This window comes from Neofelis nebulosa, chromosome 11 (genome assembly GCF_028018385.1).
Source record: "Neofelis nebulosa isolate mNeoNeb1 chromosome 11, mNeoNeb1.pri, whole genome shotgun sequence".
In the NCBI taxonomy this organism is placed as follows: domain Eukaryota; kingdom Metazoa; phylum Chordata; class Mammalia; order Carnivora; family Felidae; genus Neofelis; species Neofelis nebulosa.
The window spans coordinates 82,348,074-82,359,500 of NC_080792.1; the positions used below are offsets into that span (position 1 = coordinate 82,348,074).

General features: G+C 54.3%; 1 protein-coding gene across 1 annotated transcript; it reads left to right on the plus strand.

Annotated features, from left to right (window-relative positions):
• The first annotated feature begins 375 nt into the window (after positions 1-375).
• Positions 376-2,712, plus strand: LOC131489283 (uncharacterized). The gene is made up of 2 exons (XM_058691174.1): positions 376-1,153; positions 2,155-2,712. The coding sequence occupies exons 1-2, from the start codon at positions 618-620 to the stop codon at positions 2,243-2,245; spliced, it is 627 nt and encodes a 208-aa protein (XP_058547157.1). The 5' UTR covers positions 376-617; the 3' UTR covers positions 2,246-2,712.
• The last annotated feature ends 8,715 nt before the right edge of the window (positions 2,713-11,427 follow it).

Here is an 11,427-nt window from a genome sequence, read left to right on the forward strand (position 1 = left end):
CGCGCGCGCGCACCCGCTCGCACATGTGCTTGAAGCATCAAACCATGCTGTTAGTATGAAACTGTGATCTGCAGCGTGCAGCGCACGTTACTTCACACACACGGCTCGCATACACATGCACACACTTATTTGCCCATCTGTACTTCATTCTAGAAGGTGCAGTGGCATGCACATTACTGAGTTTTGTGCCAGAGCCCCCATCCTCCACAGCTCACTTCTGGAGCTGCAGGGACGGGGTGGGGAGCAGGGCCGTGCCCGGAGACAAAGCGGTTGCGGTCGTGGGGGGGGGGGGGGGGGGTCGGAGCGCCGCGTGCATACCCTTGCAGGGAGATGCGCCGGGTGTGGGCCTGGCGAGCTCGCCCCCGGGCTGGGCCTTCCGTTATTCGGTGGGAGGCCTCCGTGTCTCGATCTGACACCGAGCAGACGGGCCCCGAGGCGGGAGCCACTCGGCAGGGTCCCCTCTTCCTCCCTGGGGACCCGTGGACGTGTTTTTCAGTTCCTGTGCTAAGTATCACCTTGAGTTTGCCGAGGGAGCGCGGCAAACAGCGCGCAGAGCTAAAGGGGACCTGCAGGTGTTCCTCATCAATTCTGGAGCTCTTGTGTCTCCGATCAGAAGCATGAAGGGCTCTCTGGGAAGGCCCACTTGGAAGAGCAGGATAGGAGGCACTGTAGGGCGGAGGCCACCGGTTTGGGAATCAGGGGTGTCGCTCCAAACAGCGTCAATGCAACAGACAAATTATTCGCCTCAGAAGCGGAGTTCCGAGTTCGAGGTGGGAACTTCAGGCATCACCTGCCCTGGGGCCGCAAATAGTGACATCTGGCCTCTCGCGGCACCTCTGAGTCCTGCCTGTCTCTGTTTCGATTCCCCCTCCTGGTGCCCTCAAGACTGCCGGAGCGCCGGCTCCGCCTTCAACTCCACTTTGTTCCAAAAAAATGTCACGGGACCGCGTCCAAGTCACGTGCCCATCCACGAGCCAACAACGGTGGCCGGCGCGGCGTGGCTTCCTCTGATTGGCCAGACCTGGGCCACGCGGCCTCCCCTGGAGCCAGTAAGAGAGAGTGGCCGCAGCAAGCGGGCTGGGACCCTGAGAGCGGATTTGGAGCTGGGCTGGTGGAACCCGGGGCGGTCCCTGAGCTTCTTTCTGTCCCCGTGGTAGGCGTCCCCCCAGAAAGTACTTGTCCCGCTCCCATCAGAGCCTTCAGGGGTCATTAGGCCTCAACCTCGTCTGTCACGGGGACACCGAGATGAGTCAGCCATCGCCGTGCCCCGCCCTGCCCTCAGCCCCCGGCTAGCCCCGGGGGGTCACCACCAGAACCGCTGAAAAAAGATAGGAGCCTCCACTGGAGGAGCCCGAGGGCGCTCCAGGCCCTGAAGCAAGTGTGGAGTACAGATCAGATTGGACCCAAGTCCCGGGGAGAACGAGGAGGAGGAGGGTGGCGAGTGGAGAAAGGGGGCGAGGTGGACGCAGGAAGAGAGAAAGGCCTGTGCAAAAGCAGATGCGTGCAAGGGCACAGCTTAGGGAAACTGAGTCCCACATGCAATCGTAATAATAGCAGTAACAGACGCTCTGCTCTGGGCTAAGGGGTCCAGCTTTATGATGACCAGCTTTACCACGGGCCTATGAGACAGATGCTAGGAAAGTAGTCCCTGGCACTTAGGAAGTCCCATATAAAAATGTTTGCTATGGTAATAGTAATAGGGAGCCATGGATGATTTTAGCAAGGGAGAGAATAAGATTGAGGGATTTGGGTAAAAGGGAAGAGAGCAGAGATGGTTTAGAGCCACAGTGGTTCTCAACCAGGGGTGATTTATCCCCCAGGGGAACATTTGGCAATCTCTCCAGACGTTTTTGGTTGTCACAATTTGGAGGGAGAGGCGCTACAGTCATCCAGCGGGTAGAGGCCAGGGATAGTGTTAGATATCCTGCAGTGAGCAGGACAGTCCCCACCACCCCACCACAAAGAATTACCTAGCCCAGTGTCAATAGGTCTGAGGTGGAAAAATCTGGGTTTGGGTGAAATAGGGGGGCTGATGCAGAATATAATAGGGCTTGTCAGAGGAGGCTGTGAACAGGACAGTGGCCCTGGGCTGGCCAAAGTCTGGCAGAACTTCGCCCCCCACCAAATGGGTATCCTCCCTTCCCGATCTGCTAGCTGGTGGGGGTCCATGGCGCAGAAGGTGCTGGCGGGGAGAAGCGTGTCACCCAGAGATCTGCAGGCCCTGGCAGACGGCGGGCCACAGTGACGTGCCAGCTGCGTGCACCTCCGAATCAAAGACCCAGCAGGTTCCTCGCGTGGGGGCAGATGTCCTGTATCGATGTGCCACTTTGCCACTTGGAGCCCCCGGCCTGGAAACGCGGAAGCCTGGCCGCTCGCAGATCGCCAAGCCCAGGCCTCCGAGTCAGAAATGTTGATTTGTTTCAGTAACGTGAGCATGGGGGAGGGTGGGGCGGAAGAGAGGAAAGTGAGCAAGAGAGACAGTGAGTCAAAAACCATGAAGCTGACTGAGGCAGAGACTGGGAGAGACAGACACACTCAGCAGGAGAACCACCGAGAAAGCACAAACAACACAGAGAGGCTAATAATTACTAAGGGATGGAGCCCGAGATGGAAGGACACAAATTAAGAGCAGGGAAGAGACACGGAGAGAGAAAACCAGACCGAAGAGAGCCAGGTGGATTGAGATTAGCAAACAATAAAAATAAAAATAAATAAGATCGAGGAAGAGCAAAAGAAAGACTGAGTAGAAGACAAGACGGGGACAGTGAGCCAGAGAAATGCCTCCTCCCAAACCCCGTGGTCCAGAGCCCAGAAACTCTCCAAGGCTTTGCCGTATTTCAGCCATGAAACCGGGAAACTGGGGCAGCTTTCTCACTGCAGGTCCGGGACGAGCAAGCCTTGTTCGCATTATTGCTGGCATCCCCTGCGAACTGGACATTAGCCAACAGGAAATTCCTGGGAGAAATCTTTCCACTCAGAGTCTTTTAAAACTTTTTATTTATTTATTTTAATTCCCCCCCCCCCTTTTTTTTCCTCAAGGACGAACAAAAAAAGAGTGAGGTGGGAAAGGGGGAAGAAAGGAAAAAAGAAAAAGAAATGATCCACCTGGTATAAGAAAAACTTATCTGGCAACAGCCCCGGCCAGGCCAGGGGAAGCTCGGGATGCATTGTGTCCGCTGTGTCCATTCTTCCTCTGGAAGGATTTATGACCTCACACTCCCATGACATCACAATGCGTTGCCATGGCTCCTGCTTTATTATCGTAAACAGAGAGCTGTTCCTTGGGACACTGGCCGTCTGAGCAGGAGGGGGAGAAAGAAGGCTCTGTGTAATGTGTTTTCTTGGGAAGGCAGCTTGTTCGGAAGTCTGAAAAGCTGCGAAAATAGTTGTACACAGTTCTCTGCGTGTAGCCTCTGGACAAGGTTAGGACGGGGACAGAGGAATGAAGTCAGCTCTCCGCTGGAGGACCCTCGGGCTCTGTGTGTTCTCACCGCCAAAGAGCGGCTTCCTGGGTTTCCCTCACCGCTCAGATAAAGGTTTTCATTCATTCGCCAAAAATGCATTGAGCGCCTACTATGTGCTAGGCGCTGGCAGATTCTGGTTTCTAGATGGGTGAGACACAGGCCCAGGCCCTGCCGCTTGCAAAAACCCGGCAGAGAAGTCAATAGGAATGTGTGGAGTTGTAATCTGGGTTAGTGGTGCTGAAGGAAGCAAATAGGAAATGAGGATGAGAAGAATGGGGGAGGAAGCTACTTGGATGAGCAATCCAGGAGGGCCTCTCGGAGGAGGTGATGTTTTAGACAAGACCTGCAGGAAGAGAAGGGGTCGACGGTGAAGAGTGGGAGCAGGTGACAGGGCCCTAAGCGAGGACAGCCGCTCCAGGCTGTGACTGTCAACATTTAGGTTCCCACCAGGGGTGTCTTTCCCCACATTTTGTAGTATTTCTTTCTGGCCAACTGACTTCGTTGGGGGGGCTTGGAAAGAGGAGTCACTTTTGCTGAGTCCGAGTAAGCCTTCTGAACCCTGGCCACAACAGTGCCCGCCAGCTGCCATTTCCAGATGGCAGGGACGGGGGTCTCAGTCCGGAGCTTTGGTGAACACAAATTAGCCCGAAGCAGAAACACCTGTGGGACCCGAGCCTGCTCTCCCTGAGTCAGTTGTGCAGGGAGTAGGTGATACTCTTCAGCCACAGGAAGGGCAGAGGCAGGGAGGAGGGAGGGGAGCCTGTGGGACAGATGTGGGCACTGCCGGCTGGTCAGGAGACCAGGTGGGCAGGCAAGGAAGCCATCCTCCCCACCCCCCTCCCAGGAGGTGGACCTTGAGGGAGCTGGGACTCGACATACAACAGAACGAGAGCCACTAGATCGTCAGCCCGGCCGTGGATTCTGATGGGGACGCAGAGGCCCAGAGGTGGCACGGGAAGCTAGGTACAGAGTTCAGCCCCCACGTTACTGAGTGCCCTTGGGGATCTCACTTCCCGTCTCTGAGCCCCCACCCGCTCTGTAAAACAAGAAGAATGCACATAAGCACTTAGTGTGGCTGCAAGACAGTCGCTCTTGCCTACCCCCGCTTTCCGAAGGACGTGTTTCTGAAACCCTTCTAGGCGCCATGCTCCCAGCTTCTCGTACGTTTAGCTCATTTAACACTCCGGGAAGTCCTAAATGGCAGGTGTACCTGTCCCCATTGTGCAGGTAAGCAAACCGGGGCCAAGAGGGGTCGAATGACACGCCCAAGGTCCCAGGGTCAGATCCCAACCCTGCCTGACTTTTTCAAACAAAGCCCATGTTCTCGACCACTGAAGCTTGCCCTGCCAGGAGGCACAGCTACAGTGCGGGTGGGGGTAGGGGTGGGATGTGGCAGAGGGGAGGGCTGACGCCGTGGCTGCCCAAATGGTGGTGACCCTCTGACATGGAGCCAGGAAGGTGAGAACTCTGCAGAGCTGTGAGAGCCGGCCAGCTAGAGTGACGGCATACCAGAGACCCCCAGGACGGCAGGGAGGGGAGGCCATGGCAGACAAGAGAGAACCTTCTCTATAGGCTGAGCGATGCTTCCAGACGCAGGAATCTGATTTTTATGTAGGACACACACTTTGGGCTTCTCCAGAGCAGGGTAAACAAGGCTCAGTTCCCTACGAACTCAGCTGGGTCCAGCTGTTAATAGGAAGGGCATCTGTGTGGGACATCAGGGGACAGGGGGTGGACCATTAGACCGTGCATCCGGACTTTAGAGAAATGTCACCTTTAATGGATGCCTGGCCCTGGGCTAAGCACCTGACTGACCTTGCTTTATTCAATTCACCCATCTTGTCCTGGCTGTGTGTGCCCCTACATAGAAGTAGAATGTCTCTGGGCCTTATTTTCCTTTTATAAGAAACGAGAGGATCGATCTTAATCAGGGGTTGGTAAACTTTTTTCCGTAAAGGGTGAGACGGGAAATATTTTAGGCTTTGTGGGTCACATCACCTTTGTCGCAACTGCTCAACTCGGCCACGGTAGCATAAACACAGCCATAGACAGCATGTAAATGACAAATGAGCATGACTGTTCCAATAAAACTTTATTTACAAAAACAGGCGGTGGCACTTCACATCCCCTAGGATGACTCCAATCGAAAAGTCAGATTGGGGCGCCTGAGTGGCTCGGCGGGTTAAGCGTCCAGCGTTGGCTCAGGTCATGCTCTCTGGGTTCGTGGGTTCGAGCCCCACATCAGGCTCTGTGCTGACAGCTGGGCGCCTGCTTCAGATTCTGTGTCTCCCTCTCTCTTCGCCCCTCCCCCACTCATGCTCCGCCTCCCTCTGTCTCTCAAAAATAAATAAACTTTTAAAAAAATAACAGCTGGAAAGTCAAATAGTAACAAGTGTTGGTGAAGATAGGGAGAAACCGGAATTTCCATACGCTGCTAACGGGAACGCCAAACTGAATAGCTCTTTGGAAAACAGACTAGTAGGTCCTCACAGGGTTAAACGTAGAGTTGCCATGGGACCCAGCAATCCCAGTCGTATGTATCTGCCCAAGAGAACTGAAAACACGTGCCCACACAAAAGCTTGTACACGAATGGTCATAGCAGCATTATTCACAATAGGCAAAAAAGTGGAAACAACCCACACGTCCGTCCAGCCATAAGTGGATAAACAAAACGTGGTCTGTCCACGCCATGGGGTGTTATCCAGACGCGGGAAGGAATGCGGTACCGACACCTGCTAAAATGTGGACGAACCTTGAAGACATCAGGCTAAGTGAAAGAAGCCAGACACAAAAAAACCATAGGTTGTGTGGCTCCCTTTGTTGGATGTGTCCAGAATAAGCAAATCCGTAGAGACAGGAAGTGGATGGATGGTTAATTAGGGTTAAAGTGGGAAGATTCAAGGGTTGGGGGAAGGGGGTGTTGATAACTGAAGGATATGGGGTTTCTTTTTGAAATGATGAAAATGTTCTAAAGTTGATGGTGGTGATGGTTGCACAGATCTGTGACTATACTAAAAGCCATTGAAATGTACACTTTAAATGAATGAATGAATCCCAGGGCATATGAATCATACGTCGATAAAGCTTATTTTAAACATTTGTTTACTGAGAAAGCAAAAAAAAAAAAAAAAGCCTTGAGGGAAATTTCAGGGGTGAATAGAAGTGTTCCAATAATTGGTTTTCGGTGCCAGTTACGTGACTACCTATATTCACAAAAGCCTATCATATTTTACACTTAAAATGGGTGAACAAATTTACCTAACTTCTATCTCAATAAAGTTCTTAAAGAAGAAGGGAAAAATACGGGCAGGGGATTGGATTTGGCCCACAAGCCACGATTTGCTGACTGCTTGTCTAATGGTGATCAAATCAGGACTGTTTAGATCCCGAGTAGGCAGTAACCCAACTCAGGCTGGTTTAGGCAAAATGAGGAATCTGTTGATGCACAGAACTGAAAAGTCTAGAGGATATGTGGGCTTCAGGCACTGTTGGATCTAGGTGTGCAAATATCATGAGAACTCCATATTGCTTCCATTCTCAATTTCCATGAAATGGCTGCCAGCAGCTCCTGTCACATTTTCCCCGGTTCACATCCAGCAGAAAAGATTAAGTAGCCTTTTCCAAAAATCACTGTGTTCCAGTGGTTCTGACTGGGCCACATGCCCAGCGATCAGAGGAATGCAGTGTTCTGGTTGGCCAGTCCGAGTCACATGGCACCCCTGGACCCGGAGGATGCATTTAGTATCACCCAAAGCCCAAAGACGGTACAAGGGGTGCCAGGGAGAGGTGGTTTCCTGGAGAATTGGGGTGCAAGCAAGGGGCCCCCACAAAGAAATTTGAGAATATTTTTTTACACCGAATATTTTTGCTTAAGCAGTTCCAAACACCAAAGGAGTTAAATAAACATTGCTAGTCTGGTTCTGTCAAGGACAAATCGAAGCCCCCAAGAGGGAAGACAGCCCGCAGGTCATTGGGAAAGCAAACCCCGCCCCCTCCAGCCCCGGTTCACCTTTGCTCTCAGCATGCAGTTTAACTACCTGCAAGTCAAGACAGAGGGGTCATTTATTCAACAGAGGTTGTTGCAGTCAGCCACACACCCCGTGTCTGTAAAATTCTCCTAGATCAGGAAATGGAAAGGCCTGGAAATTAAGGGGCAGACGTAAGGGCTGCGTAGCAGAGCGTAGGCTGGCTCTCCAGTTCCGGGGGGCAGTGCCCACTGCTGAGATGAGCCAGGCCTCTGGGACGGCAGCAGAGCCTTGAAACGTCTTCTCTGATGCCCGCCGAGCTGCTGTCTTCACCTCCCCGGAAGGGGAAGCAGGGTCAGATCAAGAGGAAATTAGAGAGATGGGGGTGCCTGGGTGGCCAGTCGGTTAAGTGTCAGACTCTTGGTTTCGGCTGAGGTCATGATCTCGTGGCTCTTGGGTTTCAGCTCCGCACTGGGCCCCACGCTGACGGCACAGGGGATTCTCTCTCCCTCCCTCAGTCTCTGCTCCTCCCCCACTCATGCCCTCTCTCCTGTCTCTCTCTCTCTCCAATAAATAAAGTAAAAGGAAAAAGTTGTGAACAGCTAGTTTCTCTGAACCTCGGTTTCCAATGAAATTGAGACCATTTCACTGACTTGTCGCCCCTGCCAAGGCCTGATCGGACCCTGGTCCACTTCTGTACCTCGTGACCTCCCACGTTGCCTCCCCCACCCCCGATCTCCACTCCATCCTACCTGGCTCTTCTGTTCCTTGCATGTAACCTGCTTGCTCCCGCCTCTGAGCATTTACACATACTGCTCCCTCTGCCTGAAACACTCCTCCTCTCCCCGAATCTTCCCAAGGCTAGCACTTCTGGATCATTGAGCATCACCTCAGGGAGACCTTCCCTGACCCCTCGTGCCCCCTTGAGCCCCCATCCCAGGTCTCTCTCCCTCACACATCTGGTTTCACTTTCTCAGCAAAAGAGCTCAGCTCCAAGATGCTCAATGAGTGTTTATTTATTGTGCAGAAACAATTCTAGGACAAGTGGGGACAAGGTGCATGCTTGTCCCAAACACGAAGGAAGGCTCAGTGCCAGAAGCTGGGGCCCGGGCTTAGGGTGTCCAGTCTGTCCAGTGACAGCATGGCCTGATTTTCTTTCTTCTTGTTTCTTCCGATGGTTGGTTGGTTCTGAGCCCGTGTCTCCTCCCTCTTCTGCACCTTCCCCCAACACCCAGTAGGTCCTGCCCGCCGCCAGCCACGGTGGGCATAGGGTCCACACACCTCCCTTCAGTCCTTCCACAAGCCCTGCCAGCTCTTCCCTCTGCACCTCTGCAAACCAGACTCCCTCCCTCCCCTCCTTTCCCTGCTCATCCTCATCTGGACCCTGCTGTCCCTGCCGTTGGGTCCGTGCCTCTCCTCACCCAAGCACCATTCTTATATTGCCTATGGGCACCTTGCCTGGCTCCCTGTGTTCAGGCTGATCCTTTTGCCTCAACACCCTTCCCTGTTTCTCTGACTGGCTCCTGCCCACACTCCCCTTTAGAGTCAGCTCAGCACCACCCCTTTCCGGAAGATGCCCTGCCCCTGCTTTGGGGTGGCTTAGGAGTCTGTTCTGCCTCTCCACCTACTGGGGGCTGTAGCGGCCCTGTCCGCACTGGAGGGAGCGGCCTGCCCCCCGTCTCTCCCCAGCCAGACGTGAACACCTCGAGATCAGAAACGATGTCATCTGTCTCTGCTTTCCTGTGCTGAAGACTGCCTGGCACACAATAGGTGCTCATTAAATGCCTTATCGAATGAATGCAAGAATGCCGTGCAAGTATGCATGTGGGTGCTACGGGGGCAGGGGCTGTGTCCTGTGTCACCCGGGCCTAAGTGTCTGGCCTACGGTGAGCTCTCAATAAATGTTTCGGGAGTGAAGGAATGAAGAGATGAATGAATGAATGGTTCCCTGGAGGCCTGGGGAGGTTGCCTCCTCCATGAAGGGTGACCCTCTATCCCAGTTTGCCTGGGATGTGGGGCTCCCAGTGTGTAACGTGGGCAAGTCCCAGGCAAACCCGGAAGAGTCGGTCACCCTACCCTACACGCTGCCTTCATGGCACCTGTGAGACGTGACCCTAGTCAGGCTGCACCAGTCCCGTCTCTTGCTATTACCACGTATTTTGTGGGTTCCTAATCATTTCACACATTTGTGTCCAGCCTTCGAATTTTGCTAGAGGGCAGACACCGTCTTTCTTTGTGGCCCACGGTAACCATTCAGGGCTGGACAGAGATGGCCGTAGAAAGATCTCCATCCTCATGACGATCACCATTTATGAAGGCCCGTCTAAGCTCTGCACCTACGTTTTCTTCCTTAATTCTTCCAGTGATCACATGAGATAGGTATTTTCTTTCTCGTTTTATACATGAGGCTCTCAAAGCCCAGAAGGCCAGACCAACCCAAACTCGGGTCACGGGCACACCTAAGAAGGCACAGGATTTGAACCCAGGACTGTCGGAGGCCATAGCCCATGTGTGAGGAGAGGCAGCCCATCTCCAGCAGCCCAGGTCTGGTTCTGTGGGGTCTGGTGGCTTCCTGAGCCCCCCACCCTTAGCCCCTGGGTGCACAGCCAGACGAAAGCCCTCTCCCTCCCCCCCCCCCTGCCCCCCGCCAGCATAGAGCCCTGTCTTCCACCTGCTGGTGGAAGGACCTGAGTTCTGGAGAGCAGACAAGAGACAAGACTCCCAGGTGTGGAGAAAACGAGCTGCTGCCCAGCTCTGGAGATGTGACGGGACCAGGTTGGAGGGCCTGGAACCCTCTCCTACTGCTAACTGTCCTGCCGTCATCCCATCACACCCAGGAGCAGGCAGAATGGGGCCCCAAGGCCGGAGGTTGGAGTTGGCTGCTAGGGCTCCATAAGGGATGACTGCAAACTGGATGGCTGAAAACTACAGAAACTGTTCTCCCACGTCCTGGAGTCCAGGTGTCCAAAATCAGGGTGTTGGCCCGGTCGGTTCCTTCCAGAGGTTTTCGGGGGACGTCTCCTCCACGCCTCTCTCTTAGCTTCTGGTGGCTCCAGACCACCCTTGGGTTCCTGGGCTTATAGCCACCTCACTGCCATTCCTGCCTCTTTCTGGCTGTTCTCTCCATCTCTGCATCTCCCTTTCTTATCAGACACCAGTCGCTGGATTGAGCGCCCAGCCTGAAGACGGGATGACTTCATGTCAATAGCTTTACCTAATTACATCTGCCCATTTCCAAATAAGGTGACATTCAGAGGTTCCAGGCGGACACGAATCTGGGGACACCTGTTCAATCCTGTCCATCAGCTTGGGTCCTCCTGGCCTCTGCTGAAAACCTTCCCTGCTTTCCCGTGCCCTCCCCCTCCCCTGGGACACACCTGCAAGAGGCCGCCACACGCCTCCCTCCCTGCCCACCACCACCCCCCCCCTCCGCCCCGACCCTCCCAGGCTCCGTGACAAGCCGTGCGTGCTCGCGGGAGATGTGCAGGGAGACCACAGTTGCAGGATCCCAGTGTGAAAAGAAAGAAAGTGCTGACTTAAAACCTGAAGCCCTGACAGATGTAGCACTTTTTAACTCCGCGATGGGCCTGTTGGCACTTGTCAGATCCCAGCATGTTTGCTAATGTGCATTTTCATCAAAGGGATGAGCCTGCTCGGCTCAGGCTCCCGTGTTGGCCCCTCTTGGCTTCCACTTCCTTGGCTTGGTTGGTCCTGCCTGTGCTGGTCCCTCCACCCCTGCCTTTGGGCCCCGCCCTTTCCCCTCCCCTCCCCTTTCTCCCCCTCTGGGCCTGGGGCCTCGTCCCTAGTCTCTCCCCCCAGGGCCCCCACCGCGGCCCTCCGACCCCGCCTCCTCTCTACCCTTCCAGTTCAGAGAGCTAAAGGTCTGTGTAGCCATCAGTGGAAGGGACTGTGCTAGGAGGGAACAGACGGGGCTGTCTTCCCCCGCCGGTTGCTCTGTTCTCTGTCTCTCTTTCCCCTTCCTTCCCCTCCTCCCTCC